The sequence below is a fragment of the Arvicola amphibius genome, chromosome 7 (genome assembly GCF_903992535.2).
Source record: "Arvicola amphibius chromosome 7, mArvAmp1.2, whole genome shotgun sequence".
In the NCBI taxonomy this organism is placed as follows: domain Eukaryota; kingdom Metazoa; phylum Chordata; class Mammalia; order Rodentia; family Cricetidae; genus Arvicola; species Arvicola amphibius.
Window position 1 is genome coordinate 43,682,201 of NC_052053.1, and position 22,997 is coordinate 43,705,197.

The window sequence follows — 22,997 nt, forward strand, 5'->3', positions numbered from 1 at the left end:
CTGGACTCACTGTGTTCCGCGGCCAGAGAGACTTAAGCAGTGAGGGTACACAGTGAGGGTACACACTCAATAGCACCCACAAGGGGTGTCATGTCAGACCCAGGGACCAGGCTTCTGGATCTAAATAGACTCCTGGGCTCTGTTTTGAAGAACGCTGTGGCTCCCATGAGTGACCTGGTCCCCCCATGTTTATTGGCTGGTGTGGCCTTCATACCCATGGTCCTGGCCAATGTTACTCCTGAAAGCCAAGCTTGTCCATTCCTTCTTGCTATCCTGCTATGGATTTTTCCACTTCACCCAGCGACACCTCAGAGACACACAATACCACCCTCACACAGGATAGGATGTGGCTCTCCTTGACAAGTGGCACAGAGAGAACAGGCCATGGTCACACAAAGGGCACAGAGCAATGTAAAGATTTCTCTGTGTGCCGGGCGGTGGTGGCGCACGCCTTTAATCCCAGCACTCGGGAGGCAGAGGCAGGCGGATCTCTGTGAGTTCGAGACCAGCCTGGTCTACAAGAGCTAGTTCCAGGACAGGCTCCAAAGCCACAGAGAAACCCTGTCTCGAAAAACCAAAAAAAAAAAAAAAAAAAGATTTCTCTGTGTGGCGGCAACCCCAGGACACTTAATGAGTTAAAGTCGGGCACAGGGCTTAGCTAATACCTCACACTTACATACATATACACCTTGGGCTTGGAAAAACACCTAGAATGGGGTACCTATGGGTGCCCCAGGGAAGAGATCAGGAAGCAAGTAATTCACCCGGAGACCTTGCTTCTGCTACAGAGTCACCAAGGCAAGAAAGAACTTCTTTGTGGAGGGCAACTGTATGATCTGTGCTTTTAAAAAAAGGCGCGTGTGTGGTGGTGGTGGTGGTGGTGGTGGTGGTGGTGGTGGTGGTTTGGTTCTTCAGTGGCCAGGATCGCGGGGAGGGGTGTAGAGGGGGATTGGTGGTCGTGGTGGTGGTGGTTGGTTCTTCAGTGGCCAGGATCAGCAGGATTAGGACTGGGACTCCAGAGAGAAGGACAGAGCATGGTGGGGCATGAGGAACAGGGTAGGGAGACCTGGGGAGGCACAGGACTCGGGGGTGGAATTCTGAGCACCATGCTACACTATCCTTGGGTGCCTCTCTGTAGAATACTAAACAGCATGTATGCAGGACAAGACTCGGAAAAACAACAGCCAAGACGCAGCTTGGTGGTTTCTGTCCTGGGAGGCAGACTAGATCTCAGAGCCCTGCCAAGGCAGTTCCAGCTTCCAGCTGCAACCCAGAACAACAGCTATGGTTGAGCCTGGGGCTCAGAACACAGCCTGTGCTGGGCCCACCCAGGGCCTCTCACCACAGCCTGGGAGGACCAGTGCCCAGGCCCTCCTTGGAACAGCTGTTCAGGCTTCTAAAATGTTTTTAAGTAATGCCCAGCTATCAAGGAAACAATACTAGGAAGACCAGAAAACAGCAACAAAACTATTAGACGCAGACCAAATGAGGAAAAAAAAAAATCGATTTACAAAAAGACATTAGATCTGACAATTAGCAGATGCAGACTTTAAGATCTCTGCTGTGAATGTGGGAGGGAGTGGGGAATAAAACTGGAAGCCTCAAAGAAAACCAGAATCAATAAGGAAATAAAAGACGGCAGTAACTAAAATCCTGAATCCAGAAGGGTGATTTGGGGGAAGAATTACACAGAGCAGATAAGATTCATGGACTAGAAAATAATTCAATGCGTAACACTCAGATATAGGAAGGAAACAAAAATGGCAGAGAACAGCAGCTGAAGAGGTCCGTGGTCAAGAGCACTGACTACTCACACAGGACACTGCTTCAATTTCCGCACCCACATGGCAGCCCACAACCCTCTGTAACTCCAGTTCCGGGGGCACCCTCTTCTGGCCTCCATGGGCACTGCATACACGTGGTGCACAGACATTCATGCGGGCAAAACACTCATACGCATAAAATAAACAATTTTTAATCTTAAAAAAAAAAAAAGAAACTAGAATAGGAGACACATGGAGAGCCTGGGCCTCAGGAGCAGGCGGCACTGGTAGCAATCACACTCCAGAGGGAAGAAGGAACTAGTGCCAGAGACCTAACAGTGGTTGGAACACAAGCCCCTTGGGCAGGTCTGTCTCTGCCCCCTGCGTGCGGGGATTAAAGGCGAGCACAACAACAAACTGCTCACAGGATTAAGACACACCAGCGCAGCGTCAGAGCAACAGGTGTGGGAGGCTCCTGGGCAGAAATGCTTTGTGATGCAAGTCAGGTGGTAAAGCCCCAAAGTTTGTAAAACACTAAAGCAAAGTCGCTGAAATCATTTGTCCGTAGAAGGACACCACAAAAACACACAGGTCTCATTCACAGAAAACAGGATACTCGATTAATGCAAAAAAGTAGGAAGGCACAGGGGGGGTCAGGGTCGGTATGAACTAAGCCCTAACAAGCAGGTTGTTTACAGGAAATGCGAATGGGCCATGTACTCCAACAACTCAAACCCAGGAGCTGGGGTACTGACTGACCCTGTGGGTTCTGGCCACCCAGGTGATGGAGGGGAAAGGATGGCCGGCCCCTGGGCACCCCAGGAATGCCAGTGTTAACACAGTGAGACCCTGCTTGTCATGAGATCAAAGGCAGCTTGAAAACAAGAGGCAGGTACAGGTGCACAGCACATAGAAGAGAGCTGGGTGCTCTGCAAACGTCAGACCAGAAGGCATCGATGAAAAGAAACACGGCCAGTCTTACAGGAAAACAAGCCTGGGGTTAACATGCACCCAGTACAGCCAGCAAGACGGCGGCAGGAACTCAAGAGTCACACACTGCCTCTGTGCCCGCCCAAGACCAGGCCGACCTGGAAGAACTCCCAGCTCTGCCTTGAGCCTGGGTGCAGCTTATAAGGCAGGCCATGCAACCGCCTCTCAGCACATTTGGAACTAAGTAGGGCAGCAGGCAAGGCTCCACAGACTCCAGAGAGAGGAGGAGGGCAGAGTGCACTCCAGGACCACACAGGACTCAGAAGGCTAAGATGAGTCTAATTCTGAACGCGCCTGAAAAAAATCAAGCAAGGTCATAAACCCAAGGGCCATGGAGGCAGGGGTCACGTATCCGAAAAGATATGTGTGGGGATGACAATAGAGACAACAGCGCTTATATGCTGTGGTAAGGACCTGGCACCATGCGGAGGAGTCCCACCTGGCATTCAGGATAGTGTGGGAGCACCAGGCTCCATCCCAAAGCAGGATGGCTCGCTCACAGGCCTAACAGTATGGAGATGATTTTTTTTATTATTTATTTTGGGGTTTAAAATTGTTTAATTGTCTTATATGTGTTTTGCCAATATCTACGCCAGTGCATCATACATATGACTGGACCCCTGGAGCTGGAATTATTGGTGATTGTGAGCTACCATGCGGATTTTGGGAATTGAACCTGGGTCCTCTAGAAGGATACCCATGCGCTTAACCATTGAGAGATCTCTCTAGCCCCTAATTTTTTGGCTTTGTAAACTGATACTAAAATATACATAATGTAACAAGCCAGACATAGAAATGCATGCCTTTAAATAGTGAGTTCCAGATAAGTTAAAACTAAACAGTGAGATCCATCCTATCTTAAAAACAAAGTGGTGGCACATGCCTTTAATCCCAGCACTGGGGGGTGGGAGGCAGAGGCAGGGGGATTTCTGTGAGTTCATGGCCAGCCTGGTCTATAAGCTAGTTCTACAGCCAGCACTACACAAGGAAACCCTGTCTCAAAAAACCAAAAAAAAAAAAATAAAAATAAAAATAAAACGCAACTTACCAAAACTGATATAGGAAGTAGAAACTGAGTTGTCCTGTTGCAAAGACAATTCATCTGGATACCCACCTCCCTGTGAAGGGTGCAGTGGCTCTACACACCTCTTCTGGATGTTTAATCAAAAGCATTAGAGAAAAAAGCAATCCTGGATTTTCTCTGTGACAGATACCAAACCTTGACAGCAAACCCAGAGTGGAGCTTTATGGGAAAGCAAGGGGCAATCTCACTCCTGAAAAAAAGTCTCAAAGGTCTCTGAAATATTGGCAACAGGGATAATGACTCCCACTTGTAATTTCAGCGCTCAACAGACTGAGGCCTTTCTCTGTTTCCTGTCTGCCATGATGTCAAATGTCCTTCCACGATGGACTGATCCCGTGAACCCGTGAGCTAAGTGGATTCCTCCCTTTAAAAGCCACACAAGTTGTCACAACCTAAATGTAACTCATAGAGAGATTTGTGTGGGCAAAGTGCCACCTTCCTATTGCTAACACTCTTTGTTGTTGTTACAGTTTTTGTTTTTTTTGAGACAAAGTCTCACTATTTAGCCCTAGTTGGCCTGAATTTACTATGCAGACCAGGCTGGCCTTGAATTCAGAGATCCACCTGCTTCTTCCTTCCAGGTGATGAAATTAAAGACGTGTGCTTCCATACCTGTCTTTTTTTTAATAGTGTAGGGATTTTTATTATATTAAAAAATTTTATGCGTATGTGTTTGCCTGTATGTCTATATGCGCACTATGTACACACCTGGGGGCAGAGGGTGTGGGGTCCCCTGGAACTGTAGTCACAGATGAACCACCATGTGTGGACTTGAAACCCAACCTGGTTCCTCTAGAAGGGCAGCAAGGTTACCGATTGCAGAGTCGTCTTTCCACCCTCTTGTTTTTGTGAGCAAGTCTCTGCAGCTCAGGTTGGTCTTGAATTTGAGTGAGACCCCACAGCTAGGGTGATTTCATCCCAGGAGTACAAAATTAACAGTACAAGGCAAGCCATGGCATTGCACATCTTTAATCTCTTCCTGGGGGAGGAGGCAGGCAGGTCCCTGTGAGGTTGAGGCCAGCTTAGTTTACACAGCAAGTTCTGGGACAGCTAGGAGCTATTTAGTGAAACCCTGCCTCAAAAACAACAAGTAAATAAATTAACAAAACACAGTAGGAAACTCACACACAGCTGTGTTCTTTGTAAAGATGCGTCATCCACAGAAGCTGCGTACAGGACAGTGGTCCCTTAAAGATAGCACTACTCGGTGCGGCAGTCTGACCTTCATTCTGCAATCTGCCTTCTAGGATGCTCAGGATCTAAGGTTGCCCGGTGCAGCCCAGCATTAAGCAGTGTGATGGTCTGAATGACAATGTTTCCAAGGCTCAAGTATTTGAACACGTCAGTCTCCAGTTGGTGGCCTTGCTGGAAGTCCATCACAGGGGCAGGCTTTAAGGGTCTGTAGCTTTGCCACACTTCCAGCTTGCTCTTTCAGCTTCTACGAGCTGGTGGTTGAAGATGTGAACTCTTCATTTCCTGTTCCCATGGCTACCTGCTGCCTGCCATGCTCACCCCCAGCCCTGCTATAATAGGGTCTACTGGAACTGTAAGTCCCACCTCAGCTACCATGGCGTCTATCGCAACAACAGAAAACTAAGACAATGGCGAGAGGCTACGGTCAAGGAAAACAACAAAAAGCTTTCGTCAATCTCTAACTTATTTTTTTGGGGGGGAAAAAAAGCCTTAAGTCAAGGGGAAAGAAGAGAAATAGCCTTAATTTCATAAAAAAACAAAACAGCAAAACCACAGCAAGCCTAGAACGGCACCGCACAATGGGTCTGATGTATCAAAAGCTTTTCCTGAGTTGGGGAACGAGAAGGAACGAGAAATCCCAGCTAATGTCAAGAGGCAAGAAAAGGAACACAAAGGTTATCACTAGAAATAAAAATCATTAGCTGGGCAGTGGTGGTGAACGTCTTTAATCCCAGCACTTGGGAGGCAGAGGCAGGTGGATCTCTGTGAGTGCGAGGCCAGCCTGGTCTACAAGAGCTAGTTCTGGAACAGACCCCAAACCTACAGAGAAACCCTGTCTTGAAAAAGAAGAAGGAAGAAGGAAGAAGGGAGGAGGAGGAGGAGAAGAAGAAGAAGAAGAAGAAGAAGAAGAAGAAGAAGAAGAAGAAGAAGAAGAAGAAGAAGAAGAAGAAGAAGAAGAAGAAGAAGAAGAAAATCATGGGCTGAAGCTGGGGCTCAGATAGCATAGGGCTTGCTTATCACGCACAAAGCCCTGAGCTCGGTCTCTATCACCACATAAATCAGGTGTGATGGAGCGTACCTGAAATGCCAACACTTAGGTGAAGGAGAATCACAAGTTCAAGGTCAACCCCTGCTTCACTGTGAGTTCAAGGTTACACTGTTAAAAAGGGGTTAAAAAGGAGGAAAAAGAAACGATAAGGAAAAGAGCAAGCTAAATGTGGTACCATATATCTGTAATTACCAGAGTTGGGAGGTTGGGGCAGAAGGATCAAAAGTTCAAGGCTAGCCTGGGATACATACTAAATACTTGTCTTTAAAAAGATTAAAAGAAAGTAAATAAATACGTAAACAAGTAAATTTGTGTGTGGCTTACTGGTGGAGTTCTTGCCTACAATCCTGAGGCCCTGGATTGGAGGGAGAGGAAGGAAAGGGGGGCAGGCAGGAATGAGTCAGGCTTAGCAGAGGACATGATTATATACAGACAACCCAAAAGACACTGCAGGTAAACCAACAGAGTAAATCAGAAAATGTGTCATCCAATTTGTTTCTATATATTATCAAGAACAACACACAACTACAGAGAAGCTTAAACATCATGTAATCAAAACAAGAAATGGATTTCCAGGAATAAATGTAATGGAGGATTGCGCAGCACTCTGAGGAAAACTGGGACAGCGGATGGCCACAGCTGGATGGAAGGAGTCCATGCGATCTAGAGTCCAGGCTGCCCTTGTGAGAGGCAGCTGGCACCTTGATATAACAGTACTTGAAAATGAGGCCAAGGTCAGGCCAAGGTCAAGAGTGAAGGGAACAAGAAGCCTGAACTGAGTCCCTACAGTTCACAGACCTTACCAGGCACTAGCGAGGGGACAATGGCATGGGGCGGTGTGTAAAATGTCCCTCTCAATAGTAAGTGACAGGGAAAGTATGAACCCAGAACCCAGGGCCAGGCCACACGCAAACAGGAATGCACCTTTAAGAGGTAACTTAGCGGCCAGGCTTAGTGGCCTTTAAATCCCAGCACTCAAGAGGTCGAGGCAGGAGGATTTCTGTACGTTTGAGGACAGCCTGGTCTACATAGTGAGTTCTAGGAGAGAGGAAACCCCGTCATTAGGAGGATGTGACAGACAGAAGGCTTTGGAAACAGCTCCAATTCATGAGTTCGTTGTTCATCTCCCACCCCTGCCCTAGGGTCTCACCATATTCCCAGGCTGGTCTGAGTGCTAAAAGGGGAGACAGACGGACGGACGGACGGACGGACAGACAAACAAACAAAACACTATTATTGAGCAAGCTCAACAGTAATGAACAAACCCAGCCCCAAGATCTTCATCTTCATTTCTAGATATCCCTTGAGCATGGCTCAGCAGGCACACTACTTAAGAGTTACGAGAAGTGGGGGGGAGGGGGGGCGCACGCCTTTAATCCCAGCACTCAGGAGGTAGAGGCAGGCAGATCTCTGTGAGTTTGAGGCCAGCCTGGTCTACAGAGTGAGTTCCAGGACAGGCTCCAAAGCTACAGAGAAACCCTGTCTCGAAAAACCAAAGAGTTATAAGAAGAAAAGAGGGGAGGAAAAGGAGAGGGAATGGAGAGAGAGGAAAAGAACAGAGAAACAGAGAAGACGGGAGGAAGAAAGGGAAACTGGTCCCCACTGAACGCTAAAAACAAGTAATTCTGAGATAACTATCAGGAGGGGTAAAATGAACCTGGAATATTCTTGCTGAATAAAGTAGTAAGAAAATGCTTTTAAAAAGTATGGTAAGCAGCCAAGCATGGTAGTTCCTGCCTTTAGTCCTATCACTGATTCTGAAGGCTGAGACAAGCTGATCTGCCAGGCCAGCCTGCTCTACGGAGAGTTCCAGCCAGGACTACACAGGGAAACCCTGTCTCGAACCACCCCCCACACACAATAGAAATGTATATTATGAATCATAGCAACAGATGAAGGAAGAGAATAATCAGCAGGCAATGTCAGTGGGAAGGAAACTCTACCATGTAGGCTGCTGGCTATAAATTTAGGCGTTGTGGTGTTAGCAGTCACTCCTGCAACAATGAAAAGCAACCCGTGCCCAGAACCACCACAAAAAGGGAGGCTGTCTAGATATGGGAGACCTGTTGTGTCCTCAAGCAGGGACACTGGCTTCACCTGGCATAGCCCTTCTCAAAACTACCCTAGGCAGTGTCAAAAGGTCAATAGTTAAACTGGTGTTCGAACCCCCTACTCACCAGGACAGATGTGAAGGCTGAACAGCAAGACTCTGTGGAACTGCAGAGTCCCAGCCCACCCTGGAGGATGGTGCCTGGTAGACAGACTGTGAAGCCAGCCCGGACTGACGTGATAACCTGGTGATGCTGATGCCTTGGGGGGGGGGGGGGGGGGGGGGGGCCGCCCCTGCAGATCCTAGACCAGACCACAGAGCGGAGGACAGAAAGCTCGACGGGTGTGCTCACGCAGAATGCTTTGGAAAAACTACACGTGTAGTGAGAAGAACGAAGGGACACACATGACAAACGGGGGCTGCAACCATGCAAAGGGCATAAGGATGCAGCTCTGACCTCATCTTACAACTTTTAGGCAAGTTTAAAATAACTTCAAATTAAGAGGGTATCATATTAAGGTGGAAAGGTTCTTCAAACAGTACATAAAAGCTGCGGTTGATTTTGAAATTTTAACTAACTTTATATCAAAATTACATTTTGAGGGTGCAGCTCAATGGGAAAGTGCTTGCTTATTAGCATGTGTGAGACCCTGAGTTCCCAATACTAGAAACAAAGAAGACAAAAGAGGGAGAAAGGGGAAAGGAAGGCAAGGAGAGAGGGGGGGGAATTGAAGAGCACATGTCTGAAAGGCTGGGAATGGTAGCACATGCCTGAAATCCCAAGCGCTTAGGGGGTAAAGGCAGGAGGATCGGGAGTTCAAGGGCATCCTTGCCTGTATAGGAAGTTTGAGGCCAACCTGAGCTACAAGAGACCCCATCAGAAACCAACCAACCAACCAATCAATGAACATATGCACAAGAAATGTCTGACAAAAGATGCTAGGTTAGCAAAACATGGTGGTGCATGCCTTCCATGCCAGTAGAAGCAAGCAGGTCTCTGTGAATTAGAGGCTAGCCTGGTCTACATAGCAAATTCCAGGACAGTCAGAGCTACATGGTGAGACCCATCTAGAGAGAGAGAGAGAGAGAGAGAGAGAGAGAGAGAGCGCAAGCAGACTCAGGTTTCTCTCCACAGGGGGAGAAAGAAAACAAAGGGACAAGTTGGGCACAGTGGCTCATGCCTGTTATGTAGCATTCGAAAGGCTGGAACAGGAAGACTGGCCTCAAGCTCACTATTTTATAGCCTGAGCTACATAGTGAGTTCTAGGCCAACCTGGAGTGAACGTCTATCTCAACAATAACAACAAAAAAATGGGACAAAATATTTAATATCCACTTCCCCGACTATGCTTGACTGCTGGAGATGTGACACCACTGAAGAGACTCAGCATGTCACAGACGCCCTACAAAGTCTAGCATCCACTTAAAATTGCAAAGTTGTAGCCAGTGGTAGTGGTGCACGCCTTTAATCCCAGCCCTTGGGAGGCAGAAGCAGGTGAATCTCTGAGTTCAGGCCAACCTGTTTTACAGAGTAAGTTCAAGGACAGTCAGAGCTACACAGTGAAACCCTGTCTCAAAAACAAAACAAAAACAACAAAAAATGATGTGGAGAACCACAGAAAGGAGAGAAATCCACCAATGAGAGCTAAGCCAGGAGTGGCAAGATGCTGACATTTGCAGACGTGGGTTGAACTACTTAGGCTAAGCATGACCAGTGCACTAGAAACAAGAGGGAGGTATTCCAGAGGATAAGATGGAGCTGTAGAAAGGAAGACTCATGGGCATGAGTAACTAATCTTACCTAAAGGCTAGAGAAGGAAAAAAAATCTAAATAGTTAATAAATGAGCACACAGGGCTTGCGGGACCATCACAGCTGTATCTGGAGGGCAGGGGAGATGCAGAATGTAGCCTGGAAAGACAAGCAGAGCAGAATGGCTAAGAGCGACCACACTTCTGTACAAGACAAGAAAACCAAAACCAGGTCTGGCCAACCTTGGCTATCACCGCCAGCAAAAACAGCCTTCGAAAACCAAGGCACTGACAAACTACACAGAAAACACTTTTAAAGACTGTATACAAATCAGACCTCAGTGAGGTACAATTTTCATTATTTGCTTATTTTGAGACAGGTCTCTCTACCTAGCCCTGGCTATTCTGGAACTCACTAAATAGGTCAGACTGGCCTTGAACTCAGATATCCTCCTACCAAGGACTACAAGTATGTTGGCACCATACAGGTAATCTAAAGATAATTTCAAAATTTTCAGAACTCATCACTGGCTAAAAAGAACAAAAGATCAATCCTCCAGCAGAAAGAAGGTAACAACAGACAGAAACGCTAATCTTTCCCAAGGATGAGGACAGGACAGGAGGGAACACCGGGCAAACACAAAGCTGTGTCCACTCACCCATTCCGGTTACCACAAAATCCTAATGCCATTTAAGGAGCGGCAGACACACGAACTGAGGACTCACTGTGACGAAAGGAGACTTGCTTAGGCATAAAAAGAGCAAACCTTCAACAGACACATGTGATCAGACCTCAAACAGGTATGGTTCTAAGGGCACACGCTGAACCACTAACACACGCCACTTAACTGAACCTCAACTGTGTGATGCTCTAAAGGTACGGGTTGCTTAGGGTTACCATTTATATGACCCACAACAGGCTTGTGGTTGCCAAGAGATGAAAGGAAAGAGCTGTCTTTGAGGGGCCAAGAGAGCTGGACCAGAAAGGATATCGGCCTGATCTCCACTGTGAGACTCCACTGCAGACGGGCTCCCAGGACTCCTGGTATCTACCTGCTTGGCCTCAGAGAGTAGCTTTATTCATACGAATGCCAAAAGTTACTAAACAGGGGAAGGATAAATCATAACCAGCCACTTAAGGTAAAAATAACCTATTTCAAGACTCATTGCTCAGAGAACGGAAAGGCTGTGTGACCACAGTGGTGGCACTAACGGGACGATGTGGGGAGAAGACGGGGAGGTGAGCAGTGCAAGAGGTGGGGGGGGGCGGCGGAGCACAAGGCAAGACACAAATGCCAGCTCAGAGCTGCAGAAGCAGCTGGAGCCAAGAGCGGACAGGAAAGGGATGCCAGGGAATGTTCAGGGAGGAGAAACGAGAGCAAACAGCAGCAGCATGATGGCGGGCTGAACCCAACACTTCCGACTGCGCAAGGCAGGGTGTCAGACAGGATTAAACTAAAAATGTACACCCAGCCATCCACCATCCATGAGAAGTGTGCTTCCACTGGATGAGTTAAAAGAGGGAGATGAGCCAACAGTATGCTATTAATTAAGACAACTGGAGCACAGGTGTGTAAGCCCAGTGGCGGAGCACACGCTTAATATGAGTGAGGCCTTGGGTGCCCAAAGGGAAGAGGGAGGAGGGAGAAGAAATGAGGGAGGGGAAGGCTGGAGTGGATCTATTAACACCAAATTAGACTTTAGAGATGGATAAATTCCATGAAATACACAAATTAGCATGACAGGAACAAGATGAAAGGGGAAATTTGAATGATTCTATATCTAAAGTAATATTGGTAATTAAAGGAAATTGTAATTGGTAATACACTGGCAATTAAAATAAATTGGGAATTTAAAGCCTTCCCACAATTAAGAGCAACAAACACCAGGCTCAAGCGGGCTCACCAGTGACACAATCCTACCCACACTTTGAGCAGAAAGTGTCAAACTTATATGCACTCGCGCTCTCTCTCTCTCTCTCTCTCTCTCTCAAAAAAAATAGTAATAATAACAGCAGTTGAGGAGTGCTTATTTGTGGGGCTGGAGAGATAGCTCAGTGGTTAAGAGCACTAACAGTTCTTCCAAAGGACCTAGGTTCGAGTCCTAGCATCCACACTGCAGCTCACAACTGTTTATAACTCCAAGATCTGACATCCTCACACAAACATACATGCAGCAAAATACACTAATAAAATAAAAATAAATAACTATATTAAAAAAGAAAGAGTGCCTCTTGTTCCTTTAGAATATCCGAGTCTAGTTCCCAGCATCCACATCACTTATAGGACCACAGCTACCTGTAACTCCAGGAGATAAAACACCTCTGACCTCCAAAGGCCCTCTACACTCAAGTACACACACACACACACACACACACACACACACACACACACACACACAGCTAAAAATAAATTGCCGGGTGGTGGTGGTGGCACACATTTTAATCCTAGCATTTGGGAGGCATAGACAGGTAGATCTCTGTGAGTTCAAGGCTGTTCTGGTCTACAAAGACAGTTCCAGGACAGCCAGGGCTTTTACGTAGAGAAACCCTGTCTCAAAAAAGAAATAAAAATATAAAAAATAAAGTAAATCTTAGAAAAAAAGTAGCTGGGTAAAGTGTGATCCATGCCCTTAATTCCAGCACTTGGGAAGCAGGGGCAGGAGAGCTTTGTGATTTCAAGGCCAACCTGGTCTAGATAGGGAGGATCCAGGACAGTCAGAATACAAAATGGGATCCTGTCTCAAAAAATAAAAATAATTAAAGAAACAAATTTTAAAATGGCAGTGGAGAAAAGCATAAAACCAGCATTTCCCAGCTTCTGAATGAGGCCAGGTGACACAGGACTTAAACTAGCACTTCGTGAGTACGAGGCCAGCTTGGATCAGGCAGGGCCATGAGGCCCCCGCCTCAGACAATCAAATAGACAAATAGACAAAAACACAAAAGAGAACACAGGTCAGCAGCTTTCATGGACACATATGAACTTTCTCTAGAAAAGCTAGCCAACCGAGCCTAGGACTGTGTGGTTGTATCATGTTACAATAAGGCAGTTAGTTCCAAGAAGGCAAGGATGGGTCAGCATGAGGACAGCTTGGGAAGACTCCCCACCACAGGAAGGAGGCAAGGCTACTTTGTGTACCCTCAGCTAGTCCCGCTGGGGCAAAGGGGAAGGTTTTGTCCCTGAGACCTATACTCTCACCACCCAATCTAGGGTGGAGACACAAGTGAAAAGATCGTTAAGGTTGGAAAAGAGGCAGCGAAATGCTGTCCCAAAAGAGCAAGCAGGGGGATGTGACATTCCAGGGAACCTCTGGACTGCCTGGGACTTGGAGCGCAAGGTGGTAGGTGCAAGACCAACATACAAGACTGGCTTTGTTTCTACAAAGACGGGCAGGGTAACTCACAAAACAGCGAATTAAACCCTCCTTAGGTTGGTAGCCAACCACAGGAGAACACCAGCAAGTCTTGCTCAAAGCTTCTGTGAACTAACAATAAACATCCACAAATTCATTATCAACCTTCAGGGAAAGCATGGTACATCGTTAGGGTGGAATCTTACTTTGCAAGAGAGAAAAAAAAGAAGTAGCTATCTGTCCTTTTGTACTAATAGCTCTTGATATCAAACGCGGGAAGCTGGTCAGTAAAGTCTTGACACTAGAATGCTGTGGGTCTGAGGCCCAGACCAACATCAATACATTGACTGGCGGAGTGTGGGGAAGTAAGATGATTGTTACAGGGTTTCTCTGTAGCTTTGGGGCCTGTCCTGGAACTAGCTCTAGTAGTCCAGTCTCACAGAACTCACAGAGATCCGCCTGCCTCTGCCTCCCGAGTGCTGGGACTAAAGGTGTGCTCCACCACTGCCCAGCTGGTATGGAGTTTTCTAAAGAGATCCACGTTCTAAAATTGACTGCGGTGACGGCTGCACGATTGGGAATGACCCAAAACCACTGAGCTGCAATAATTTCAGGAGTGATGGCCACGGCCCACAGGCTCTACCTCAGTAAAACTGCTATGTGTATGAATGGCTGGTGACCAGAAGCCACAGTGGGAGGCACGACGGGGTGCAGGAGGCTTGGAGATCAGAAGTGCCATATTGCACAGAGGTTGTCCTGCCCACTCTGCTCTACAGACACCGATAAAGACTAGGATAGCAAAATAGTTTTGAATAGAAAACACAAAGGGCTTTGCTTCACACCCAACGTGGGGAACTTATTTAAAGCTAAGGTTACTCAGCCAGCGGGGAATTTGGCAGAAACAGAACTCCAGAACAGGCCTTCTCGAAGGTGTGAATTCAGTACAATTCCAACATCCATATGGAAAAACAAGTTCTCCACTTACCTCACATCTCACACAAAAGGGACCCAGGGATGGGAACGGGGAGAGCACATGCATACCGATCTGGCTTAGGCAGACAAAGTCTTAGTAAGCCAGACTCAGGCTTGCAATTCTGAACCAAGACTGCAGCAAAGTCAAGGCCAACCTTGGATACACTGAAGACCATCCCAAAAAACAAAAATAAAATAAAATTGTTAGTTGGCCATAAAAATATGAATAAACTGGTCTTGTCGGACATAATAGCTCACACTTTTTTTTTCTTTTGGTTTTTCGAGAGAGGGTTTCTCCACGTAGCTCTGACTGTCCTGGAATTTGTTCTGTAGATCAGGCTGGCCTCAAACTCACAAACATCTGCCTGCCTGTGCCTCCCAAGTGCTGGGATTAAAGGTGTGTGCTGCCACTGCCCGGCTAGAAAATCTTTTTATACATATATTTGACAAAGAACTTGTTTGCAAATTAGAGCAGGAACTCTTACACACCCTTTAAAGAAAACTGGATAAAGGGCTTGAGAATTGGCTCCTGTGGTTAAGAGCACTGGCTGCTCTTGCTGAAGATCTAGATTCAACTCCCAGCACCCACACGGTGGCTCACAACCATCCTTAACTCCACTTCCAGGGCATCCAATGCTGTCTTCTGACTTCTTTGGGTACCAGGCATGCACCGGTAGACACGCAGACACACAAGTACAACATTCATACACACAAAAGAAATCTAAAAATAAAAAGGAGGCAGAAAGAGCGACAGGGACACAGGACAAAAACCGACACCATACTGATGAGGGCCAAGCACAGCGCAGACCACCCACATGTAGGACAACAACTTACCAAGAAAGTCAAGAGGACACCCAGGGACACCAGGGACACCTGCAGAGGGGCAGATATTCCAGAGGAGACATAGTGCCAGCACCGAATTCAAATGCATGTGTTACTATAGGGAAGCCACGCCTCAAAACTGGCTTAACTGGCTGGAGAGATGCTCAAAGGTTAAGGGTGCACATGCTCTTGCAGAGAACTCAAATTCAGACCAAAACCCATCTGAGGTCATTCACTACAGCCTGTAACTGTAGCTCCATGGTGATTGGATGCCTCTGGCTTTTCATGCTAATGTGCACATAACCACACAGATACACATAATTTTAAAAAAATAAATCAGGAAGAAAATAATAAAAATTGGCTTAAGGTGATGTGGAAGTTTATAGTTATAATCCCAATACTTGGGAGGCTGAGGCAGGAGACAAAGGCCAGCCAGGGCTACATAGTAAGACCCTATCTCAACAAAATGGAATAACTGCCTAAAGTGGAAATCTCAGGATTCAAGGATTCAAGAAAGGAGGCTATGGGGAAGAACCCCGCTACAGCCAAGGTTAGACCAACCGAGGAGGCACAATAGGTGTCCAAAGAACCTCAGGGGAGCCATCTTGCTGGGACAGTCATTTGGGCCAGCACTGCCTTTACTTAGCCCCAACTGCAAGGTATTGTTCTTTAAATGGGAAGCAGATCCTCCTGCAGCAGCCAGCAGCACCCCTCCCTACCTATGCTAACTTTCCTTCTTGGGCCCCATCCTGTCAAACCAGTGATAAAAGCACCCCTGTTGGGTCCCTCTACGGGCCAAACTGGGCTCAGACTACATGTCCCTGTCCAGGCCACGAGTGATCAGTGGGGCATCTGCAGACAGCACCCTAATGCAGCGCCCCTCTTTTCTTGGGTGGAACACTCTCTAAGAGGCACCATGCCCCTGAGCCATTCAGGAGAGTCTTTCAGTAAACTGTATATCATGCTAGGAAAATGGGGCTGTGGTAAGCAAGACAGGCGCCCTCCTCAGCACACTGGCTCTGTGCAGGCCTGTGTGGTCCAGCCAGTTCTATGATAGCAATCTGCCATCGCTCCCCTTTCAAACCCCAAGTGTGGGTTTCTCTTGGTAAGCAGAGTCAGGGTAATCATGTCACTATGTGCTGGGCAAGTCCCAACAGTGGCCATCCATGCCAAGCAGCGCGGATAGTGGAGACAGCGGGTGAGCAGCCACAACTCCCCCTAACTTTACGCAGCCCTCATATGGTGACCCACAGACATGTACACCAACGCTTCTGCCTCAAAGAACAGTCAGGAGAATGGGCAGAAGCCAGTAGTAGGTGCCCTCGGCAGGAAGATGGCATGAACGCATCTGTAGGGCTTTGTCTCAGACTTCTAGAGAGCAGCAGCTGGCAGCAACATCTGAGATTTTCCAGAGTACAGAGGAGTTGGCCTTGCCATCAGTGCCTACTAAAGGGTTGAGGGAAGGCACAGCATGGGGAGCTCGGTGGCCTGGGTCAGGCTTTCCCATGGGGCAGGACAAGGAGGCCTGCTGGTGTTGGCCACTGCCGTGCTCTCTTGGTCTAACTACCCTAACCTTCATCCTGCCCTATCACAGGAACCTCCTTAAGTCGGTATGACCTTGACCTGAGTCACAGCTCAGTAACTACTATGGTTCCCAGAAAGTGAAGCAGTAGCATGCCTGTTTCTATACCGCTATGGGGTAGGGGGATGCAGCACAGATTTACCCCAGAAGATGAACAGAAGGCCCTGTGAGTAAAACCTGAGCACAGCCAGGTCCCTTTGGTCTCCCCAGACCAGATCCCACACTGCCCCGCTGGGTCTGCGGCTGTGACTAAGGCAGCCTCTCACTCTTGGGCTCAGTGTCTGCATGTAGACAACACAACCCAGCCCAGAGCCCTGAGAGCTCAGATAAGCTTCTTGTGCCGGGGAAGGAAGAAGGGGGGGGTAGGGAGAGAGGCTTGGGCTATATGCTCTGTCTGTATCCTTGGCTATGTGGGATCCAGGACTAGAGCATCAGTCTCCTGCTCTTGAAGCGCTGGCTACTGCCGCACTAGAGGCAGACACCTGACAATCTCTCTAGCTTGGGGAGTATGGCTCCAAGAGTGTACAACTGTGTGTGCTTTACTCCTGGAGAGGAATTACCCACAGCCCAAAGGGAGTGACATTGGACATCTTCTGCCTGTCCTCTCGTTCTCTCTCTGTGACTACGTGTCTATCCCAAGTGCCCATTGCCAGCACAGCAGGGCCGGGAGCAAGTTCCTCTGTCCGCTGACCTGCTATGAAAGTCTAGGGCACCAGAAGGGCTACCCTCTGTAGGCTGAGATAAGTGGGGGTGGGCAGGAAGCAGAGACGGGTATCCTGCTGTGTAAACTGAGACAGTCATGCCTGGGAGGGTGGAGCTCTGTCCTGCCAGAGCTTCTCAGTGGCCTTGCTTCTAACAGCAATGCCAGACAACTAAGATCAGAACAGGAGTCAGAGGGAGGGGACAAAAGTGGCTCAAGGCACAGTGGGGCTGAGTTACGAGGGTGCCGCATTATTTAGGGAGGCGGTTAAGACAGGGCCTAATGTAGTCCAGGCTGGCCTCAAACTCCCTATGTAGCCAATAACCTTGACGTTCTGAACCTCCTCCCTCCACCTCCTAGTGCTAGAATTACGGGGTGGATCATCATGCTTGGTTTTAGAGGTGCTGTTTTGAGTTGTACAGCAAGGCACAGTGAGAACGGTTCCTAAAGAAAAGGGTGGCAAGGGGGGTCCTAGCAGTCATTACACACAGGACACACAGTGGACAGCAGACTGTGGGTCCCTGCGTAGCACTGGCCAGCCCCTCCCTTGGGAAACTGAAGCCAAAAAGACTCTTCGTAGGAGCACAGTAGCTCAGACTTCTGCGTCTTGCCTGAGCAAGGAGCACCGGGCGACCAGCCCCCAGGTGGTGGGCACAAGTCTATCCCCAGACAAGGCCAGACCCAGGGAGCCTGCAGCTCCATGGTCAGTCAGGGCGAGGTCTTCCCTACCTGCTCATCCCATGGCTCGCTTCCCAAGCACGCCCAGGGTAGCAACGTCACCACCAATAACCTAGATTTTAACCAAGAAATCGCACACCCCCTTCTCTGCCCCACTTACGGGCCTGCTGAGGAGAAAGACACAAGGAAACCTAGACTGTGCACAGGGGCCAACAGAGCAGGGCCGGCCCCAAAGCCTGTTTTCCCGTACACCCCATCACCACAAAATGGGTCAGGCAGGATTCCCTCCTGATACCCAAGCCTCACAGAACAGCCTTGGTGAGATCTCTGCCCCATAGCCCCTAAAACTGAGAACTGCCTGTGAACCAAGAGAGCTGTGTTCCACTCTGCAGAACCTTCCAAGGCCACACTGTTCAGCTGGCTCCTCAGAAAACCTGTTGAAGCAACTGTCCCTGTGCAGGCAAGGTTAAGGAGTCTGACTAGTCAAGCATCAAACAGCAAGTTCAACACATGGGATACTGGATATATTTTGCTCTGTTCCCACTCTCCCAAAACTCCACAGCCAAAGTTACCCCAGGAGGCAGGGGCTGTACAAGAATGGTCCTGAGGGACAAGTGAAATCGGACCCTTTCCTCGCTCCATGGAATCCCAGTGAGCAGACCCCCTGCAGAGTTGTGTTCAGCCATCAGTGTGGTGTGGAAAAAAGACTATAGTAACAACTCCTACACTACAGAAACCGCCAAGCCTTGGGGTCCAGGAACCAAAGGTCTTTTGGTCCTTCCCTGGCCTCCTAACCAGTGGTCAGCAGGGGTGGAAGACCCCACACACTGGTGGATTCCCTGGAGTGGGCCTGCCCACTCTGACTAGTGGCTAGCATGTATCTTGCTATCAGGAGAAAACCAGCTACAGTCCTCACCATGAAAAAGGAAACAGAAGTTATCTATGCAGATCCAGGAAGGCCAAAGCCCAGTTCTGAAGCACTTATACAAAAATGCAAGACTCATTAAACCCCAAGGGGACTCCTGGGCCAGAGACCTTCAGTTCCTTCACTTGTTCGATGCCAGGCAGAAACTCTCTGCACACTCACTATGCTACAACTCTGGCAGACTAGTGTCCATCACATCACCTCCTGCCTAACTCTCCCACCCACACCCCTTGCCTACAGCACAGCGATTCTACACCCAGCTGCCAGCATCATACAGGCCCGCTACGTAACATGCCCTCTGTAGGCTGTCTGCCAGGCCCTGCCATGCGTTACCTGCATAGTTTCCTGTAGCCTTAATGTACATCTGGCCGTACTGCTCCTCCACCATGGTATCATAGGCCTCATCATCCTCCTCATCCTCCTCGTTGTGGTAGGAGGTGGGGCTGTCAGTGGTGGGTAGGCTGCTGGCCCCAGGACTGGTCCGCTCCCCCTGGGGATAGGGTACCTGCTGGATGTTGGGGATGAGAGTGGCCAGGCTTGGCACACCATAGTAGGAGACTCGAGGCAGCTTTAGAGGGGCTGTGCCAGGAGTCCCTGCAGCACCTGTAGCTACTGCCACACCATCTCGAGGGCCCGTCTCCAGTGGGCGCTTAGAAGCCAGGCCCGGGCCAGTGGCAGGCGGCATCTCCATGGCTTCATGCTTCACACGGGTCAGAAGTGGGATGGGCACGGAAGGGGATGTGACATAGGCAGCAGTGGCCGGTTGCAGCTGGTTGCAGGGACTCTGGGGCTCTGAGCTGGCATCCTCGATCATGGCGGTCTGCGAGTCACAGTGGGGTGAGCTCACCTTGAACATGAGGTCTGTGCCCCGCTCTACGATGTGCTGGATCTGTAGGAAGCCTGCTGTGTACATGACCACGAGCTGCTCACTGGCCGCCATGGTGAGCTTGCCCGTGTAGCAGAAGGACAGAATCTGCTGGAAGCAAGCAGGCGGCACAGTGCCTGGCAGCTCAAAAGCACTCTTGCTATTACCACTGAAGAGGTCTCGGAAATAGAGGCTGCTGGCGGCCAGGACGGCACGGTGGGCCTTGAAGGACTGGCCCTTGACCACGATGGACACATCACAGTAGAGGCCCAGTAGGCGCTGCTCATTCAGACAGCCAAGCACTGTGTTCCCGAAGTTGGGGATCTCGATGTGCAGCATCTGAGACATGGCGGGTGCCGGGGTTGGGTGGGCTTCAGACTCGGCGTGGGGCAGACTGGGTGAGGCACATCTGTGGGGTGAGGGGACACTGTGGTCAATGAACTGCCAGAAGCCCCCATCCCATCTAGTAACCAGCTCCCAGCCTCTGACAAGGCAGAGGACAGTGCCCTGCTCAGGCACTCTCCCTAGCTAGAGCCCTCACACACACACCAAGGGCTTGGGGGCGAGCTGCTCAGAATCCAGATCCTGGCTTGGAAGCAGGACAGAGATCCTGAGTCCCTACACAGGCACCTCTGTCTCTACCCCATCCTCAGCACCCATGGACTGCTCCCAACAACTCTGAGGGAAGGGCTTCGTTCGCCCGTCTCTGCAGAGGATATGGGACAGAGGCCTGAAGCCTCCAGAGAACAAGACAGGCATGAACTAGACAGACAAGTCACCTACTGGTTGTGATGGGAGGGGTAAGAACAGGATGAAGCCCAAGACTGATCTCAGGGACTCCTCTCTAGAGGGAAAAAGTTCCCTCTGAGCCAAGAAGCCCCTCACTGCACAGCCTTCCTTGGGAAGAATGTCCCAGAGCAGAGAGGGCTTTAGTTTCAGGTTTGTTTTCTCTCTTTGCCGGCTGAGCAGCCTGCGGAGGGCACTCTGAGGAACTGCAGAGCAGCTGCCCTCCTCCCACATCCCTTGCTCAGCTTCAAGCTTCCTCTGACGGACAAGGAGAGACGAGGAGCATTAGGAAGGTAGACTAAGGCTGGGAGAACTCTGTGGGCTTTCTCCACTCTTCCCTTGGGGACAGACCTCTTATCTGCCGGGTGGAAGGGCTATGGTGCACTCTGTGCTTCCTGGTGGCTCTCCGGCTCCCCAAACCCGGACCCAGGTCCTGAGCGCCCTCAGGGATGCAAAAGGAGTTGGCGCTTGTCGCAGAGCAGCCTCGCGCCTGTGCGCCCTCCCTCCGCCCCACTTCCAAAACTGGCCAATCCCTGCTGGCTTGGTCCCAGCCCAGGTAACTAGAAGGGTCTCAGGACTAAACCCGCCAGGGGGAAGGGGTGGGGGCAGGCTGCCACTGTTTTTCAGCACAGGACACTGCCGATGGCGGGTGGGGGTGGCCGGAGAAGGCGCAGGCCCTGGCCCAACTCTGCAGAGCCGCACAAAGGGCCGCTGTGTCCCGCGGAGGAAAGTGCGGGCGGCCGCAGAGGCGCTGGGTGGCTGGAGAGGAGGGCGGAGCCACCCTGCGCCAGGAGTTGGGCAGGTGGGCGCAGCGCCGGGGCGTCCCGCAGTGCCCCCGCTGCAGAGAAGTTGCTGAGCTGGCCCGCAGGCATCAGCCGGAGAGGAAAGACCTACCTTTAGCGGCTGTGGCCGGCAGCAGACACTGCCCGCTCAGCCTGGCAGCAGGCTCCCGCACGCCGGCCCGCCAGCTGCTCGGGGAATGCAGCAAGGAACCCTGAGGTGGGGAGGGTGTGAGGAGCCCTGCAGGAGGGGTGGGGGTGGCAGAGAGCTGGGCGCTGGGCTCGGCGGCCGCAGCTCAGCTGCACCCAGGCCGGCTCTCCCGGGCAGCGCACAGCATCTCAATGAAGCAGCCGGATGCAGACGAACATCCAGGCAGCTCTCGGGAATGAATAGCCGCCTTTGATTTGGGAGCTGAAGTAAATGCCAGCTCCCAGCCCCAGCTTTAAAAACAGTGGCGCGTTGGTGCCAGAGGAATGCACGGCTCCGGGTGTTGGTGCAAGACAGACTTTTGATGACTCACTGCAATGCAAACAAAGATGGCAGAAATACTGTACTGTACGTGGAGAAATGCTTCGTGGTGCCACGGCAACTGAGACAGCTTGGAAATTTATAGTGCAGTTTTGCATATGAATTACCCAGTAAACTGCCTCTCTGCCATCCTGTACAGACCCAGTGTCAAAGCATTTAAACTATTCCAAACAGTCTGCAGAGCTGGCAGAGAGCATCTAGCTTAACTCTTCCTGGGTAGCAAGAAGCTGGGCAGGAGGCAGGGCAGGGGGGCTAGGGAGTGAGGAAGGATGGATGGCAGAACCAATGTGGGGAAGGGGTTCAAGCTCAGCCATGAAAGGGAGAAGCAGGAAAGAGGATGCCAGAGGGGTCTCCTAAAGAGGCACAGACTGGGAAGGGGCAGGACCCTGAAGCTATCTCCCCCACTTCTCCTCAGGGCCTCAGAGCCATGTACCCGGGTACCCTGATGGGCCACAGTAGGCCCTGTGGGTCCAGAACTTTGCCCCCTGCCCACCCCCATCTTCTTATCCCTGAGTGATTCTTTAAGAAAGGAACAACTCCGTGGACAGGCAGACCCCTGCAGAGCTGAAGCCTGCCTGCTCTCTGGTCTCCCTGAAACACATCTTGGAGATGAAGACTAGCTATGCAGCCTGTCTAAGGTGTCTCTCTGCCCTTTATGAGGTCTTTTTCTAGGAAGGCGCAGCCACGCTCTGCTTGTGCAAAGGGTAGGCATCTCCTAGAGGCTTACACCATTTGCTTCACTGCAAGGGCCTTGGGGAGAGCTACAGACATAGCCTACATCAATTTCCCTCACCTGTCACTAATGTGCTTCCAGAAGAAAAAAAAATATTGCACCTGCAAAGCTGAACAGGGTCAAAGTAGCAATGGTGATGTCTACTTAGCAGTGCTATCAAGGTGACACAGGCTAGAAGGAGGTGGCAGCATTGATGGTCCCTCATTCCCAGTGTACCCTCCAAAGCACCAAGAGAACAAAAAAAGAGCCATCTGGCACCTCCCTATATACACACTGTGGGCTCCAGACAAAAAGCCGTTGAACAGAGATGGGAGGAAATCCAGGTGTGGAAGCTGCTAGCAGCTCAGCCTGCAAAGCCCTCCAAGCCTTTCTCCAAATCTTCTTTGCCTCCTA

General features: G+C 49.9%; 1 protein-coding gene across 1 annotated transcript in view; it reads right to left on the reverse strand.

The window, feature by feature from the left end:
* Nacc2 (NACC family member 2) overlaps positions 1-22,997 on the reverse strand; it is a 70,510-nt gene that overhangs the window by 14,478 nt on the left and 33,035 nt on the right. The window contains 1 exon segment of the mRNA XM_038336485.2: positions 19,246-20,186. Coding sequence (XP_038192413.1) covers positions 19,246-20,125 — 880 coding nt within the window. The 5' untranslated portion in view covers positions 20,126-20,186.